The 19,572-nt window shown below is 32.1% G+C and overlaps 1 protein-coding gene across 8 annotated transcripts in view; it reads left to right on the top strand.

Annotated features, from left to right (window-relative positions):
• Positions 1-19,572, top strand: part of LOC141458306 (rho GTPase-activating protein 15-like) — an 85,763-nt gene that overhangs the window by 53,193 nt on the left and 12,998 nt on the right. For 5 of the 8 annotated variants that reach the window (XM_074136095.1, XM_074136093.1, XM_074136094.1 and 2 more), the window contains 9 exons: positions 1,549-2,562; positions 7,774-7,986; positions 13,914-14,054; positions 14,534-14,637; positions 14,724-14,781; positions 14,867-15,010; positions 15,736-15,921; positions 16,864-16,981; positions 18,561-18,698. In XM_074136095.1, coding sequence (XP_073992196.1) covers positions 1,672-2,562; positions 7,774-7,986; positions 13,914-14,054; positions 14,534-14,637; positions 14,724-14,781; positions 14,867-15,010; positions 15,736-15,921; positions 16,864-16,981; positions 18,561-18,698 — 1,993 coding nt within the window. In that variant the 5' untranslated portion in view covers positions 1,549-1,671. Of the gene's footprint in view, positions 1-983; positions 1,334-1,548; positions 2,563-7,773; positions 7,987-10,683; positions 11,575-13,913; positions 14,055-14,533; positions 14,638-14,723; positions 14,782-14,866; positions 15,011-15,735; positions 15,922-16,863; positions 16,982-18,560; positions 18,699-19,572 lie in introns of those variants that run through there. The other 3 variants (XM_074136096.1, XM_074136097.1, XM_074136098.1) reach the window with 3 other exon arrangements.

The following is a 19,572-nucleotide window of genomic DNA, read 5'->3' as shown; positions in this document are numbered from 1 at the left end:
AATTGGCATGGATAAAAATAAATAAAACCTGAAAGAAAAAAAAAGTTAAACATTCAAGACAGAAAATCTTGGGTAAAATAAAATCTTATTTAGTGCTTTGATGGTATGCATTTAGTAAGCTAACTATCGAAATTAGTTGTTAATTATATCAATTTAAATAAGACTTTTCTTTTTCAGTGTAATTTATATTCAAACAATTAAAAACTCAAGTGTTTCTCAATGACCCATTAGCTTAGTTGAAAAATAAAGAAGGACCCTGAGTGAAAGTGCTACATAAAATGTGTAGATAAAAAATAGCTGGAATAACCAAGTAGCAGAAATATTAATTTTTTAACACAGCATAAATCATAGACGATTTTTTTTTTTTACGAAATTTGGATTGTCGAAATATACTACACTGCGACACCGCATCAAATTATTGATTTTGGTTTTTGCTGTTCTTTCAGTATCTATCGTATGTGAAATGGACTCAAGAAGTACCATTGCACGCATTCTGTCATTTATAAAAAGAACTAAATTCAACACCCAACTAGATTTAGCTTAAATTTTTTCTTTAGCCTGCAATAAATTAGGTTATTTTTATTCATTAAAATATTTTGGATTATTTAAATTTTGAAAAAATAACAAACGCTGTTAACTTCAGGCCAATTTTATTTATATTTTTTATTAGTTCAACTTACACATTAGACAAAGAAAGTACCATAGCATGTATTTTAGCACTTACAAGTAGAAACAAAATTTGTTAAATTAAAAATTGTTTTTATTTGTTTTATATTAATGTCTTTGATTTATAAACATGATTTTGGCGTGGTGACTGACAAATTTTGTTACCATAAAAAATTATTTTTCTAAGAGTTACTATTAGTAGGACTAAATTTGGCCAATATTAGCTGAGCTAAACAAAACACGACCTTATTTAAAGAATAGAATTTGTTTAGAATTAAATTTAACAATTTCGTTCAAATATTGTTAAATCTACTTAATTGCACTTCTGAAATAATCAAATATTTTGATTAATGTATCCATTTGACTGTGAAAGCTAAATAATTTTAAAAAGTGCCCAATTTATTTGTTCTTATTATTATTTATTTGATCTGATCGTTTTCTCCAAAATTGTATTTAAAAAAAAAGGAAGAAGGTTATGTAAGGCCGCCAGTACGTGAAGTAATATTTTCATGGCTGTGTGTTTACTTGATGTAAAGGTTACAATTGCGAAAAGGGTGGGCACGAAATTAGTTTTAAGTGTTACGTGGAAGACTGATAGCCTTTGTTATTTTTGTTTAATTTTTCTTATAAAATTCATGATTTTAGAAGTGTTTGTAGTTTTATTATGGTAAGTATATTGTTAAGATGTTATTAGTTGAAAAAGCCTACATTTAATTGAGTTACAGTTGTTTTATCAGTGACTATGCTGCAATAAACTATTACAGTTTACAATGCAGTTATTGATAGTATTTGGAAGAGGTGTCTTTCTTGCTTATTAGTGGAGTTATGTTAGTAGAAGATTGTGTTGATTAAAAATATTTTCTGATGGCCTTTCTGTTACAGTTATTCCAGAACGTGTCTTAATCTAAATACAGCCAAGTTTAACAATGTATAGTGAATTCAATGGAATATTCAGATGCCAAAGAACAGTAAAAAGATTTTGTTTTGTGATAAAGTAATAAGAAAATGGAGGTTCATGATACTAACGTAGAAGTTTTGTACGATTTTGAATATTCTACTAAAGAAGGACAGAAAATTTCAATTAGGGAAGGTGAAAAGTTACTTCTTTTGAAGAAAACAAATGAAGACTGGTGGCAAGTTATTAGAAGTAATGGAAGGCGACCTTTTTATGTCCCTTCAACTTATGTACGAGAACTTGGTGAAGGTAGAGAATCTTTGGTGCTTGAATGTAGAGGCGATTCGCCACCTAAGAACTTCACTGTTAGTGTGAATGTTAAACAACCTGAACAGAAATTCGCAAAAACTAAGGTAATGCTAAATTGTGATGAGTTATCTAATCCAGATAAGTTATCAGCTAGATATGGCCGAATACCAGTTGTTCAGTATGCTACGGATATGGCTAAAAAGAAAGGTGATATCGTGGCCGAGGCCAATATTCTTGATGACAATCTGTCCTCTTCTCTAGCTGAGTTAGCCAAAGAAATTGAATTTAGACCAAGACAAAAAAAAAATAGTAAACTTAAATACGTAGGAAGTTTTAAAGTAGGTACTGAGGAAAAAAAGAAACTTACAAGATCTTTTTCAAGTTCAACACCAGATTTAACAGCAACTGACAATGATAAAACAAAATCCAATCATACAAAAAGTGTGGAACAATTACCAGATCTTGAAAACAATGTTTCCAGACCCAGTAAGACTTTACATGAGGTTACTGAAAAACTGCAAAGAAATATGGCCAGATTTCTTTGTTCATATGGTGAAAATAATAATCTTAAAGACAGTTCAGATTCAGTGGGAAGCGGTGGGATAGACAGCACAGTTGGGGCTTCCAGTTCTGAGAGTATTGATAAAACTAAAGTGCCTCAGCCTAAACCTCGTAAGACGAAACCTGTAATTGTAAGTAGTTTATTATTCAGTTTTTACTTTTTATGCTTATGTTTTAAATATTATGGATTCTGCTTTTAAATAGCTTAAGTTTGTATTCTTCAACTCTTAATCATCATAATGTTTATCCATTGCATAACTTTCTTATCATATCTCTTTCTACTGATAACAAAATGAATTAACTTACAATAACGCAATTGTTATGTTTCTCAATGCTAACTAATATATTTAAAAAATACTTAATTTCTTTTTATTTTTAAACAATATTTAATACTACTATATTTTAGTAGAACACTGATCCGATAAAATGGTGATGGTGAATCCATTAAGTAATTTACAACAATCAACCTACTTGCCCTTTTAATATGAACCTTCTTCCTTTGGCTGAAAATATTTCTCTGTTCAATGCGTTTTTATAATTTTTTAAAAAATTAAATTGTTTTGTAGAAACGCATAAGGATAATACGTTATTCTTGAATCAAGAATTGCTTCATTTCATAATCTAAAAAAAAAAAAAAAAAAAACTACAGCAGTGTGGGAATCAGACCCCATTTTAAATGAATAGTCATTTTTTTGAAACTTGATTTTAACCTTAAGAAACACAAACCTTATAACTTGATGCAAAAAAAAGAAGAAAAAAATTACTTGGGGAAAGCAAAAGTCATTTTGGATTAATAGAGAGAACATTGACTATTGTGTACAAGATTTTTGAATGGAAGGGCTGAATGTAGTGTGAGGTTTGGCTATTTGGCATTGCCCTTAGAGTTGTAATTCCTAGGAAATCAATACAGAAGATTGTGGGGAATCTTCTTTTATTGGGTTTTGAACTCTGGATTTTTGATTTAGATATTGAAAACTTCTCTTTCTACTCTGATGTACTCTCTTCTCCTCTTATGAGATGAATTTATTTATTTAATATAACATTTGTTTTTAATAATACAGTCTAGATCGTTTAAAATGTATCTGGCCATATAAACTGCTTATCTAGACCACGTGTAAACAATACACAACTCGAATCACATTCGATATAGCGTTACAAACACAAAATTAATAACGTTTCAATAAAAAATATTGTAGAATATAAGTTATTTTTCAATTTACTTCTTTATAATCGGCTTGTAACAGCAAAAGCGTTTTCTTTCCTTGCTGAATCGCAGTTTACATTTTATTAGAAACTTTACTGGACTAAATGTGTAGTTTATATACTTGAATGTATCATTTATTATTATTTAGTAACGGAACATAATACAGTAGTAGTGCTTTGAAGTCAGGCCTCGCGTTTAATTCTACTTCGTAGAAGCTTTTTACTTCTGCTCAATGGTTGGCAGTCAGACTCTATGGGCACTAATGAACTCAGATATGTGGCTCCAATAGTTTTAGCGTTTAAACATGGGTTACTTGAGGAAGTGTTTTTAAGGCTAATTTAGCTAAGACCTAAAATTACCAGTATCGACCTAAAAACTCACTGTTTTCTTTGAGTAAAAGTATATGGTGAAGTCTGTAATGGCAAGAACAATAATGAGTTAAGAGTTTGCCTATGTTCATAAGCCCAAATGGCGCACAGTAACTACGAGTGATAGGTTAGTGTAGCCTCAGGGTAAACACAGAGCCCTGCTGTGTTTAAAAAACGACTTTGCTAATTGTGGCAAAGGATGTCCCTTGTGTTGCTCGTTAGGTGTTCTTTACTAGAGCCATGTCATTGACACGATTAATAAGGCAATACTAATCAGACTGATAAGGCTCCAGTGATAAGCCTAGAAAAAAAATACTTTAGAAACAAGTCCCGTTTTTGTCTGTGGCAAGATGTATGAAAATTGGCAGTGATGAAAAAGTTAAACTTCAATTCTGGGTGGTGCAGTTTTTTTTGACACGCGTGTTCGGCCTTTTATACGTCACTTCCGGAGCCAGGGTATGATGGCATTATGACTTTTTAAATTAATAAACACGGCAAACAATGTTCCCATATTGTTCCTTCGATGCTAAAAGCCCCGATGGGTCACCTAACGTGATGTGACGTCCAGTATTTTTTCACACATTGTGTATTTTATGTTTTTTGAACTACTTAGCCTGCTAGTTTAAAAAACTTACTAAAAAAAGTGATCGCTAGGTTTGCATATTATTAACAAGAATATTTACGCATATTAAATTTGTTGCTGGCAAGGTTAACACAGTCCAGTTATTCTGACCCTCTACCCTATTATTTATCTGACCATGACTTGTTTTATTCCCTCGTAGACTTTAGATCGGGGATGATTTGCAAAAACTATCAACGATTAATCCATAATAATTCTAATTTAACGATGTTTTTTCAAAGTATTTATTAAACAAGGAAAAAAAGTGGTATCAGTTAATGTTGTTTGATGGCTAAACTACAATAACTGGGAAGGCTAGGCTTACTAAGATGACTGGTTCACTTCACTTTTTATGTTTATCATTAAGTAAATCTTAAAAAATCTGATTTCATTATTCATTTCAAAAATTTATTTTAAGATGATAAGGGTAATCAATTCAAATTTATTATATTCAAAATCTTTTTTTGGGCGTGTTTCATTTACTGCTATTTGTTTATACTTCATTATTTTAGTATTTCGTTAATTTCCTGATTACCTTGAGAATTAATTTTTTTTTTTTAATTTGACAGTATTTGGTTACTGTCATTCGTTATATATCACCGTAATTTTGTTTTTCTAGTTATGTTAGTTTTATCTTCTTTTTTTTTATTTAATTTATTAAAGGTGTGCTCTACACTGCGACTCCAAGATGATTTTTTTTTTAATTCTTTCAGTCACTGTTAGTAGACCCTGCAACTGAGTTCTGATTATTGTAGGTATTTATAGAAAATACAAACCGATACCGACAAAATATTTAAAATAATAAAAATATTAAACTCAAGTACAGCTAAGGTGCTAGATAAATAATCAGTCGTCACTATCTTTATAACTTAATGACATCGATTGAAATGATAAAACCTACAAAGTTTTCTTGCAAAGTTATGATTCTCATCAGTAATTCCCTTTGAGAGAGAGCACTTAACGATTAGGTGCTACCATGTTGAGAAGTTTGCTGGATTGTTCTCATTGGCATTCTTGCGTTAACCAGAATTTTAAAACAATGCAAATATGAACGATTTCTGCCCATATTCAGTTTCAGCCATTGTAAAATTGTGAGAATGTTTTTATTATCCCAAAACGACTCTTTCTTCTAATGCCCTCCTAAGATATTCTGATTTTTCCGAATTAAAGAAACAGAATTCTAGGGAAGATTCTGCAACGTGGGCTTTCAAGCAAGTTTGGTGTGATACACGTTATGATAATGGTTCCCCTATTTAGGGAATTATTTTTTAAGGGAAGTTTTGGGAACAGTAATGTACCCAATATTCATATTTAGTTTATTTTTTTTTTTTATATGTACTAATCATAAAATAATAAAATCTCATTTGTATAATAAAAATAATTGATTCTTCTTATAGGTTGCACAGTGTTTTCTCGTATAACTTGAATAAAGTTTAATACCGGCCAACTCATATTTAAATTATAATTAACGAGTTGACATCTGAGGATCAGAAAGGTGAATCTAACGCAGTATCGCCCTTTCATATTTTAGTGCAACAATTATCATTCAATGCTAATAAAGGTGTTTTTATGGAATACTTAAGATAGAAAGAATAAAAAAAAAAAAGTGAGATTAAGTTGTAGGGATGAAGTCGATGATGTCAGTATGAGAGCCGGAAATTCGGAAGAAGCCACTTTCTTGAAACAGAACAACCGTAGATAATGCAATCAATTCCGATTCTTTAACTGCTGCAACTTCTTAATAAAAATAAAATATGATACTAACATCTGTGTTTATTCCTTAAGCTTAAAATTGTCCAAAAAACATTTTATTTATTTTTATTTTTTAAAGCCACTGGAAAATAAATTATTTGTGATATTAATAAAGAAATGTCAGAAACTGTAGAGGTGGTTGACCGTAAATTGTTTGGATAAAACAGTTAAATGTCACAATGCTTCCCCATTACTGGTTATTTTGAAATATTATTTTTGTTTTCTTAGTTTTTTATGTTAATTTTTTTATTGTATAAATGGATATCGTTTATTTATTTGTTAATTCCTTAATCTGATGAAGACTATATTCTTTTCTAAATTTTTTTACCCTGTTCCTTGATTATTTCTTTAATAATTATTATTAAAAATACGGCACTGCTGTTCTGATTTACAAGCTCTTTGTCACTAGTCGACTTCATGATGCCAACTTAGAATTATTGAAGACAAAGGCTAAATTAAAAAAGCGTTAACAGTTTTGAGGAGGTGTCACTCACAGCCAGACCAGACATCTTCGCTTTCAAGAAAAACTCTGATCAAATTCCCGCCTTTGAAGTTCAAAGCCAATGATGACGATCATAAAGCAGAAATGATAAACTGATAGAAGAGAAAGAAATATAAATATTTGCTTTGAAGTATTGCAAAAGAAAATATCACGAGAAAGTTCGGTGAAAATTACTGTGGCATCAGATTTGTAGCAAAACAGTACAATTTCTGAAGCGTTCGGGTCAGAACCAAAAAGTTCGACGTCTCAGTAGAATATAAAAATTGATAAATTACATATTTTGAACAATAATATTTATTGTAATTGAAAATATTGGTCATCTATTCCCTATTTTGTGCAATATTAATTTATTATTTTTAGTGCTATATCATTGTTTTATTTCCTTGCATTGTTAGATGGTTTTTCATTTTTTCGTTTGTCATTTGGCAGTAGCTTTGTCTTTCTTAATCAAGCTCATATCAGGTTTTTTATTTTTTTGCTTTTCAGCAGTGATTTTAGGGCAGCATTTAGTTAATAGGCATCGGTACTGATAGCACTTTCGACTTGGATATCTGTTGGCTCTCTGCTGTCAGTAGACAATGGTGGCAGAGAAGAATGCCAAAGGTATCTAGACATGGCCGTCTAAAAAAATCTAAATCCTTCTTACTAAAGAAAGAGAGGTATTTAGGTATTGATTAGGTATCACTGAGTAACAGAATTGTTTTAAGAGATTAGGAGTAGCGCTATCACCATTAACCTAGGACAATGAGCTCGTTTCGCCAACAATAGGCTATGGGTGTTCAAGTTTTCTATGCTCATGGGATTTTGAGTTCCCGGATAACTTACTTTTAGGGTTAACTGTTTATATTTAATAAGAAACTAAATGTATTAATTTTTTTTTTCCTCTCAAATCTTTAGCAAGAAAGTGAAGAAGTAATTTATGCGAATTGCCTTGAACTGGCTAGAGAAGCTGCGGTTCGATGGAGTCATCGAAATCCTGGTATAGTGCCTTCTGGTAATGATAGTGAACCACCGACAACACCTCCAGTTGATCTTCCCACGGGTTGGAGTACTCATGTGGATACAGAAACGCAACTTACATCGTATGTGCATTCAGCCACTGGAGATCGGGTATGTGTATTTTTTCTTTTCTTTAGTAACTTTTGTGTATCTTATTGTTGTTGTGGCTGATGGAGTTCCTTGGGAGGGTGTCCTAGAGGGTATCCTCTATCATCTGGTAACCTCAAGGGAGATCCGGGAAGAGCAGGGAGCTGATTGTTAAATATAACCACTCTGGTGCCAATAAACTCCTCTCTTCTTTGAATTACTCCCCTAAATTAAGAGAATCAAACTTTGTAGTTAATTGTAGACAGACGGGTTAACCACTCTCGGGTTCCAACATATCTCTTCCTTCCAGTGCTTCCCTAGGTATTATGAATTTGGCTCTTTTTGGCCCACCATGAGGTGAAAAGAGAGTAAGATTATCAAGAATTCTTCCAGCCTAATTGAAGTAGAGTGTGAGCTAGTCCTTATTTAATACCACTTTCTCTAATTTGTATGGAGAACATATCAGTTATTGTCTCGGTCATAATCATATCTCGTGGTGTCTCGGTCTACGTCAACGCTCTTTATAGATTGTTGACAGTTGTAAAATCGGACATCGACAAATAAATGGTGCGGGGTTTGTTGAAGAAGGATGGTTTGTTGTCATTATGGCTAAGGGTACAGAGCCGAACCATCATTATAGAATGTGTGCTCTAAAAGCTTCTTCGCATAAACCTTTTTAATGAAAAATGCTAAGCTAGAACTTAAGTGTTTAATACTCTTCGCTAAGCCACCTTAGTATGAGAAGTCACTAGTCGGATATAACGGAAATTATACAACTTTTTGATTTTTTAAAGAAAATTTGACCTTCACAACTGCAAAAATTTCCAATTTTCCCACTCAATATCTCTTCGGTTGTCTTCAAATACTTTTTTTCTTGAACTTTTTTACCTTTTTTTTTTTGCTTCTTAATTACAATTTTATTTTTAGATATTTTTCTCACGTCATTGTCTCAACTGTAAATGTCACTATGGTTACGGTCCAAATAGTTTTTACTCGTGCGGCCAAGGAACAAATCTAAGTTCAATAATACATATAGGAAGTTTTCTCTCAATTATTATTATTTTAATTGGTTTCCACTAATTATACGCTCAATAATCTATTAAATATATTTCTATTTATTGTATAAATAGAAAAAATTAATAGCGAACGTGTAAATTTTTAAGTTCGGGCGTAATATGTTAGGAAATAAATAAACTGTCCGAAGAAGTATGGTGAAAGATGTATATGTGCTTAGTTATCTAGATGCTAGGCAGGAAATATTTAATTTACTGACACCATTAATTAGTTCAGTTTAATTAAGGAGACATTACTACAGTTAGTATAAAAGTTTAATTACTATAAAATGTACGTTATTATCGTAAATAATTATTAATTTTTTAGTTTTTTTAAAAATATATTTATAAGATGTAATTTGTAACAAGAATTGAACATCCATGTTTGTGTAAAAAAAATCAGTTTCGAAGTCTACCGGTAGGAAATGTCGATAGCGTTTTCAATAACTTAAGTAGAGATCTTTTTAATTGATAAAGTACAGTTGACTCATAGTGTGGTTTGCGTAGGAGTATCTGAGTTTAGGAATCTTTTAATAGATTTTATTTGAGAAAACAAAAAACTTCATTATTTTATTATAATTTTTAATTGGGTTCTTGGTGATTTTATAATTGGCTTTATTAATATTAATAGAATTCAGTTGAGCTTACTAAGAATTTATTTTTTTCTCGTAGCAGATCTTGTTGAGTTCCTGTTTTGAATTTTTCATTGAGAGTATGTTTTCAGCTTTCTTGAGCTCGACTTTGTGATTTTTATAAATTGTTTTGTGAGTATTAGTGGTGAATTTGGCTTTTCGACTTATGTTGTAGTAACTCAAATTTCCCACTTAGTTTAGACAGTACGATGGAGATCCCGTACAACACTTTTGTGCATAGTACAGTCAACGAAAGTGCCACTACGAGTGAAAAGACTGTTTGAAATTTTCCAGAAAACGGCTGTAACTATTTTCTGTAAACTTAGTGAATTTATTGCATTCGTGAAGATCACTATAAAGTGCATTTTATTTTGAAACATTTTTCTCAGGCAAGGATCATCTTTGCTTGAAACTCGCCTAAGATGATAATAAATATTTAGGTCTTCCCCTTATGTTGGAACATGTACACTGATCTATGTTTTATTCTTAACACTCAGAATCACTTTTTTACGTCTTGTACTTCATATTAGTGCTCTAAATAAGAAAATGGGTTTACAAAAGCACCGTGTTTAGAAAAATGTTAGTTCATTGGAAGATTATGTGCAGAATTTTCTGTTTTAAGTTGTCTGTAATTGTTAAGGCGCTTGCCACAAGTTTTCATTTGGTCTTGGCTTAAGATTTCTTTTTTATTCGATTTTTTTGTGGGGTGAGGGGCTCCATATGACGCTTCCTTCAACAGTATTAAGTGTAGATATCTATTAAGTTTAAAAATATATAATTACGTCAACAGTGGCAAGAGAGTGTACGCTTCAAATTGTTTCCTTCTAAAGGAGTATTTCTGGTAAAAAAAGATTCAATTTCTAAAGTTTGCCACGCTCTTGATGTTTAAAGTATTAAACATTAATTAGGCATCTTAAAGTTAAGTGTAATGATTGGTACTTAGTATGATTCATTTACACATTTTAACCCTCTCTCTTTAAAATAAAATAAAAAATGAGTAAACACTTAATGAAGGTGGAATAGATAAGTGGGGTGAGGTAAGCGAATAGCTCTTTAGTAACATAGATGGTACTAAAATTTAGAACAGATGTCAATTTCAATTGACCTTAGAGAATATAATAAAGACCATGCATGTTTAGTTGTTTTTTTTTTTGTCCTTTCTTTGCATTTAGTACAAAGAAGAATGTTTTTAAAAGTGGTGGGAGTTACATGTGACACTTTCATCATATCAGAAAGGAAGTTAAAACACAAGTGTTTTCAACACGGCATTGACCACTAAAAACCAATTATGAATCATGTCCAACCAAGGAGAATTATTATTATGGGAGTGTAATCCAGTGTATCGGTGTAGTTTTGTGGAGAAACCCGGATTATTTAGAGCTCTCTGTGAGAACGCTTTACGTTTTGCTGGTGAATTGAATCTCGAATCACGTATGTCAATGTTTGACGTCAATGGTAGCTACATATTACACACTTCGAAGTGTAAAGAAGAATTATTTATTAATGGAAAGACTACTGAAAGAGATAAAAATAGTGATGAGATGTTTTTAAATTTCCTAGTACATAGTTTTGAAAAATTAGTCGAACAATTAGATGAAATCGATCGGCCGCATGTGCATTTTTTAAAAGAGTTTTTAGAGTGTTGTACAGATTTGGATAAAATGATACGCGATGATCTGAGTGAGATATCTAGTGTAGATAATAATCCGGGAACAACTCATAATACTTGGACATCAACGGTTAGTCTCGTAACTGATACAGTTACTGAAGAAGAAGAAGAAGACACAGAAAATCTGGGTGGTAATGAAGAAATATGTGATAATGTCAGTGAGTCTAGTGATATTGTGCAGTGGAAAAAAGATTTATATATGTCAGCGTTTGATGAAACTGATTTCCATATTATAATTTATAATGATGAAGACCCAGAGGTAAGTGAGTGGTGGTCATTCTGAAGATCGATATTAGGATACCCTTTACAGATACGTCAAAAACTACAAAGAAAGTAGAGGAATACTAAGTTTTAATTGGCGATGATAAAGATTATCTCAAAAAAAACACTAGAGTACAAGAACTGCGATCTTATTAAATTTTAAATTAAGTTTTCGCCGCACATAAATGTTTCGAGGATCTTAGAATGCAAAATAGTTTTTTGTTTTTTTTAATGATCTGTGTTTATTTGAGTGATCAAGCAAACAAAAAAATGGCAGGAAGTTCAATCTTAATATTTCATATTGTTTACTTTCATGGGATCCAGTATTTTACTGTAATGCTCGTCGCATAAAAAGTAATCCAATCGTGCTGATTTTTTATTTTGAGTTGTTATCGTGAAAACATGATTAGGAGCACATTGATCCTCTTGATGAAATGTTTATCATAGCACGGTTTATAAAAATGAATGACTGTTTTTTAATGTGACTCATTTAGGAAGAAATCGTACATTGAATGATCCAGAAAGTAGAGGAAGGAAATGCCAATGCTAGTCAGATAGGAGAGCCATGACCTGCCTCTTCCTATAAAAAAAATATTCTAATGTTTTACGTAATCTCCTGTAGAAAAAGAGAATTATCAAAAAAATTTCTTGTAGCCATAAGTTACGAGCTTATACATATTTAAAGTCCACTCTCTGAAAGAACATTCATGGAGGAACGGATATTATTATGATTGAATCAAAATTGTTTCAGCAAAAGTAGTATTTAATAAAAGTTTTGTGGCCTTATTAGGCAATCGATGGTTGAAATTTGAAAGTCTATACATCGATTGCCATTGGTTGGCAAATAAGTCCTGTTCGTTTTGGAATTGCTTTACATCCATGGAGTTCTGCAGAGACCGGAATAAGTGGTAGTCACTTGGAGCTAGGTCTGGTGAATACGGAGGATGGGGCAAAAGGTCCTATCCAAAGCTTAATAATTTATTGTGAGTGACCGATGAGATGTGGGGCCTTGCGTTGTCTTGGTGGAAAACAACACCCTTTCGATATGCCAGTTCTGGGCGCTTTTTTTTTTTAAATTGATTGATCCAACTTTGTTGATTGCGTACAGTATAGAGTTGAATCAATTGTTTGTCCTGATGGCAATAGCTCATAGAAAATAACACCCTTGAAATCCCACCAAATGGAAAGCATAATCTTCTTTGGATGCAATCCGAGTTTTGACGTTCTTCTAGGAGCCTCACTTCTTGGTCCCCAAGATTTTCTGTGGACTACATTATCGTACAGTATCCACTTTTCATCTCCTGTTACCAACCTTTTCAAAAATGGGTCGATTTGTTGCCGTTTCCGGAGTGAATCACAAACAGAAATGCGTGTGGCCGAAGATGGCTTCGGTTAGAGAGTGAGGTACCCAAGCATCAAGCCTGGATACGTAGTCGAGTTTGTGTAAATGGTTTTCTTCACTTGTGTGCGACACATCTAGGGCCATAGCAATTTCTCGCACTGTTTGGGTGAGATTTTGATCAACATTAGCCTTAACATTGCTCGTTTCAATTTCTTGTGGGCGACCAGACCGTGGAGCGTCATTGATGTCAAAATTTCCTGAACGAAATTTGGCAAACCAATTTTGACAGGTGCGTTGTTGTACGTAATTTACGTTGTCTGCTCGGTATCCGGTCCAGCATTCACTGAGGGATTAAAAATTGTGTATTTAGTTACCCATGAGATCCAAAAGGTAGGAAATTTCTTTTTTGGAGAATCCACATTTTTTGGCTACCTGTTATGGAGTAGGTTTTTCGATACCTATCTAATAATCTGCTTTTTTACCTTTACCATAGCATATGGCGATCTAATGAAACAATTAGAATGATTACCATAATATTCACATAGCAACAGATTCTGCTAGATAATTGCTCAAGTTATTGCTCTGATTGTGTCACAATGGACGTTGTGAGTCGAGATGGCATTGACTTTATTACCAACCCCGATGTAATCGATTGTACCACTCACACATAACATTATACACTTTATAGGCTGCTCCAATTTATTACTTTTTTCTTTCTCCGTTTTAAAAAAAAATACGATTTTACGATTACGAACCTAGAGCAGTAACTTATACAACTCTTCTTTAACAACTTACCATTTTCACAAAACCTTCTGATGAAGCGCACCAATCGACCTGAAACGTAAGGCATAATAAGGATTTTTTTTTTTAAAGACTCAATATCATAAACTCGACGATTTCGAAACTAATTGTTACTTTAAAACGTTGTTTAATTTTTGTTCTGTCTGTTTTTATTTTTTTATTTTAATTTTTTACTCTTCTCTTTTTGATTACAGTGGCATTCCGCAAACGATGGTACTGGAAGAGTTTATTTCTTTCGAGAGAACTCTTCGGAATCTTCTTGGACTTTGCCCAACGAGCCATCACATAGTTGTTCCCAGTATAATATTCAAGAGTTGCCCCCCAATCCACAGCAGGTATGCCATTTAGATAATTACAGTTGAAATTGTGGTTATATCCGCAGAGCTAGATAATATCACTAATATTATCCGTCTCAGTACAGCACTACACTTGCAGTCAGAGTGAGGGAAGTTATTGGATGTATGTGTCTGTTAAAACGGTAATGAATATTAATTTACAGTTTTGTAAAAATAGTAAAATACAATTAATGAAACCTAGGGTTCTGTGTGGTTTTTTTCCATTAGGTAGGGTTTTAGAATTGTAACATCACAAATGTGTTTTACTATTCTTAACATTTTGAATGATACAATTCACACCCTTGCTTTGTAGGCAAGTGTAGTGCCAGATGGAAACGTAGTTTCCAAAGTTTTAGAGCCATTGTTGTTCTTCCTATTAGAAGAACTAACCTTACGAGTATATTAGCCAATAAAATTCCATTGATAAGAAACCCTTTAAAATAAATAACTTTATTTATACAAACCATATTTTTGTTAAGATGTCAGAGGAATTGACTGCTATATTCAGCAAAATCAGCAATGTTGAACTGTCCGCTAGACGACAAAGGGCAACCAAGGCATACTCCCTTATTGTACCAAATAAGTTAGTATCTCATGCTTTTTTCAGATTATTTGACATTTATTTCTTTTTTTCCCATTCAGGCATCTTAATTTATCTTTAATTTTCAGAAAAGATGAACTGGACATAAATTTAAAATGGCCCCCACACTTATCGGATGGAAAAATGGTATGTAATTTACTTTAGGGATCTTTAAATACATAATCTCATTTTTTAATTTTGTTGTAACACTTTTTATTTTATTTTTTCTTAGCATGTAGTTTGCGAAGGTCCTCTACATTATACTAAAATAAGTGAAGCTGGCAAAAGAGTTAGGAAGAATTGGAATTCTGCTTACGTTGTTCTTTCGGATTTATTTCTTTTTATTTATAAAGATATGAAAGCATTCCATTCCCATGTAAGTATTTGATTTATGTTTTAATAAATTTATTTCAGTATAAATTGCACGCCATGTGTAGAGTAGTAATAATTATAATGATGCACCCCACAGAAAGTGCAAAGCTTCATGGGGCGTGGGATATTTCCATGGGTATGGGTGTTAATAGAAAGTAGAGGCTAAAATTTCCCAATGAAAGTAATACTTTACTGTCTAGGATTTTTCAATTTTCTGAGATTTTCTCGAAAATAGCTCCTCCGTATTGCACCAACTTTTCATTTAAAAAATAGCTTTATAACTTTTTTTTTTGTTAACTTCTCCCCCCAGCAAAATTTATTTTAGGACATTTTGGGGTAGACTCTTAGCCATATGGGCTTTCAATGTAATACGATATCGCATATCTCATATATCTCGTATATCACATACACGGATTTACGAGAAAATTTGCTCTCAAGTATATTAAAGAAAATATGTGTTACAATATTATAAGACAGTTATGAAAATAGTTAGATCGTAACTTTATTTGTGGCAGATGCAGTTATTCTTTTTTTGTTTTTTCTTAGTTCATTTATTTACACCTCAGAGGATTGTCATTGGACAGTTGCTCCACTTTTGTACTCATCTCTTGCACTTTTCACATTTACTAGCTGCAAATTTGTAAAGTTGTAAATTTTTCAATTAATAAATTTAAAAAAATTAATTAATAAATAATAATTTTGATAACTTTTGTATTATTTTATGCATAGAAGTCGCCTCCAGAAGTGACGGTAGAATTACAAGGAGCCGAAGTTGGTAGTGGTGAAAAAGTGTCCGGTAGAAAACATGTGTTATTAGTTGGTACGCCTCAAGGATTACAGCTGGCGTTACAGTGTGATAATATAAACAGTGTTCTCCATTGGGCCACCACCATACAGCATACAGTCAAAATTCTAGTAAGTTGTGATTAAAACCATACCTTGATAATTAATGTATGTTGCAAAAGTAATTTAGGCTTTAGTAGCAGCAAAATAATTCTAGCAAAAGATTTTGTGTTATATACTTTTGAAAAAATACTCCTCACAATACTTTATTTTCTTTCACACCTATCAAGAGATGGTATTGCGATCGTGCAGAATATTCGTTTTTTAAGATTCCTGAGAGGCGAATCCCGCAAAGCTAAAAAATATTGTGGTACTAGGTTCGATTCCCGTTATAGGCCTTAGATTTTATTTAATAATTTATATGAGAAATTTTTAGTTAAGTAACTCTGCTAGCAAAGTCATGTGAGTGTCTGCACCAAATTTTCTGTTTATAGGTTTATTTAATAGCAATAAATGAAATTCCATATTAATTAAGCATTCCTTAATGAAAGTTTAAATACTTATTTTAATTTTTTGACGTAGTTGTATTCAATAGAATTTCATTCTTAGAAATTTTAGGTTTTTCAACGCCTCCCTTGTAAATCCCGATTTCTTAAAACGTTCTCTTAGATTGGAATTGTAGTCCTTTAGTAGGTCTAATAGCGTCCCCTTTAAACTCTCGCAAAATCTGCGAGATCTATCGATTCAAGGAGGTTTATCATTGCAACCCTTTGAGACAACCTCGTGGGAAAAACCACAAAGCCTGCTGCGATTGTTCGCTTCTGAATCAGAGTGATTACAACTAGAGAACATTTTCTAAAACAAAAACACCTTTGTATGCAAGAATGGATCTTCGAATGGGAATTTTCTATAAAAACTCAGTGTCGAAAATTTAAGTAAATAAATAAAAATAATTCAAGTAGTACAGATTTTGTGAGAAAAGTCTAAACTTGATTGTGCAAAAAACGTTTAATATGTTTCATGTCAAGAAAACGTTTATTGTGAAAACATTAATAATTTCGTTTATTTTTCCAGCCAAAAATGCCAACGCCAGAGATGCCAAATAGTAAGTTAGGAAGTATAGCTGAAGGTCCTACTGGCACAGATGAAGGGAAGAAAGGAACATCCATAAACAGATCTAAATCTGTCAACTGTAAGTGTGTTTCGTAACTGATTTTTTTAAATTTTTTTATTTGCATCCAAAATTAACTAACAATCACACCGCAAGTGTTGCTGACGTTCAAATATTGCTTGCATTTGTTGTGAAAGTTTTGTTGTTAACTATTTGAAAAATCTCGGCTATGTATCAAAAACTATGTTTTAAAAAATATTTAAATTTCATCTTTGTTAGATTTTTTTTTCGTTCTAAAAATTATCAGCATGTGAATATCGACACAAAAATAATATTCAAGTATAACTAGAAGATCTAGTTTTTAGTATCATTACGGATCTATTTTGAAGGCTAAATGGTTGTAGCCATTCATATTTAGAGTAGTGAGGTTTAGCTGCACATTCAAAAAACTTGCAAAAGCTAGAGGAGCGAAATGAAAACATAAAATGATACTGATGCTTAACTAATTTATCCCCTTGCCCCTAAATTTTATTTTATTTACATGAGAAATAACAATTTTTTGGTCCCCTGTGTACGAAAAAAAGGTTTATTCTAATTGGTATGTGTTCCAATGCACGTAGTGAATCGATATTTTTTAGTTTTTTTGAGGATTCCTCGTAAAGGAGTCTTGTAATTTGAAGTCAAATGGGAAAGGAAGGAAGGGTCTTAATACCTCGAAAGACTAGCTGAGAAGGTTTTCTCTGAAGGAGTCGTATCTTGTAGGGGACAAAGCTTAGTAAAATGTTTACCATGATATATTAAACTTATTGCAAAATAAGTTATCTTATGCGGGTGTATTTTTAAGGTATACTGTAGTACCGTTGCTTGCACGGAGTAGTTCAATGCACACTTAATCCTAGAAATGCCTCAGCCGGTGGTCAAAGATGGCGGCCTATCATTAAATTCGGTTTGGTTAAGTGTAATTTGACTTCGATTAATTTAATAAAATCAATGTTTGAATATCATTTAAATTGAAAAATATAGATTTTAAAGATGCTTGATCCAGAAATATTACACGAGTTTTGTTTACTAGCAATTTATAAGAATCTGGTAGTTAATATGATGATCTGTTTGATAAAAAAGAAAGTATATTATTATTTATCTTCTCTTATTTGCTTATTTAAATAAAGTCGTGATGAAGTCGAGCTGAAGATGTTAAGAGTTTGACTTTTTTACGTTTTAGAAAACCTAATAAAATGATGTGCTGAAATGTTGATATGCAGTATTTAAAAAAATATTTTTTGGTTTATATTTAACAAAAGTAGAGAAAACAATAACATTGCTGTGGTCGTAAAACAATATAATCACTCTTACAACGCGAGAAATAGCAAGATTTGAGTTCTATTGATTTCGTCAGCCTTTAAAAAAAATGTTTACTTTGTCGAACTTTTCAGTTGAAAATTGTTCAATAGATAATAAGGTACAAAGAGACCGGAGGTTCTTACCCGGCGACGTAATGCTACTCTATTTTAACTAGAAGTTACTCAATCCATAATTGCGACCGTGCAAGCACCGGCAAAATCCGGACGTATGCACCGGCGGATCTATGAAAACATTTTAATTTTTCTATTTTTATCAACTTCTGTAAGTTATGTTTGTGATCGTTGCTTGCAAAATACAGTCAAGTCTAAGGATGACTCAATGGAGGATCTAGGAGTATCACCAGCTGAAAGGCAGGTCAAGATAAAAGCGAGACTTAGGAAATTCTTTCACAAGAGGCCTTCTATGGAATTATTAGTAAAAAAGGGTATTTGGAAAGGTAAGAGAATACAATAAAGGAATTTACTTTTATCTGCTTGCTTTTATGAAAAATGATAATAACTAGCTCTAATTCTTTGGTGGGATAATTATTTATGAAAAGGAATTGCTTAGGTGTGCATACTCTAACATGCTTTCATGCTTATTCGAGTTCTCGAATAACTTGTTCATTTAGCTGCAAAATTATAATTAATATGTTACGGAATTTAAAAGAAATTAAGTTGAAATTATAGTTTTGCAAGGTTGCAAATTAATTTATTGTTTGCAACTCGAGCACACATATCTCTTTCTGATCTTGCAAAAGGCACAATTTCAAAATTTATTTTACTTCATTACTTGCTTGTGGTTGGTTGGTCTTGAATGTAATGGAACCTTTTTTGCAAGATGCCTAATATCTCTTGAAGTATACGCAAATTACGTGAAATATACAAACACAAGGCCTTGTCACAAAAAAATTTATGAGTTTCCAAATTTACTATTATCCGGCCACCAAAATCATTTCTTACAGATTCATTTATTTCTCTCCAGCATCCGAACTCCTGACAAAATAGATATTACTTTTGCTTTTCTTAATTGGTGCTTTGAATTCCATTTTTAATAACATTAATTGGTCAACGTTTCTCTCGAATTCAAATTTGGTCAACGTTATTCTGTAAACAGTATTTGTGTCGCAACATTTTTGGTGCATGAATTGAATTTGGTACAAGGAGATAAGAAAATTTAAATAAATTTCTTAATACATAAAACTGAAACAGAATGTTTATGAGCTGCCTTAAAGAATGAATAGATCAGGAAACTCGCAAAAATATTTAAAAATTGCGTGCTATTTTCGACAATCAAATCTTATATAAATGTCCTACCGGAAAGTTAAATTC

Source organism: Rhodnius prolixus, unplaced genomic scaffold (assembly GCF_049639745.1).
Source record: "Rhodnius prolixus isolate KJV_2025 unplaced genomic scaffold, Rpr scaffold_5, whole genome shotgun sequence".
Taxonomy (NCBI): Eukaryota; Metazoa; Arthropoda; class Insecta; order Hemiptera; family Reduviidae; genus Rhodnius; species Rhodnius prolixus.
Note: the sequence above shows the minus strand (reverse complement) of the source record. Positions and strands in the feature narration are given on the sequence as shown.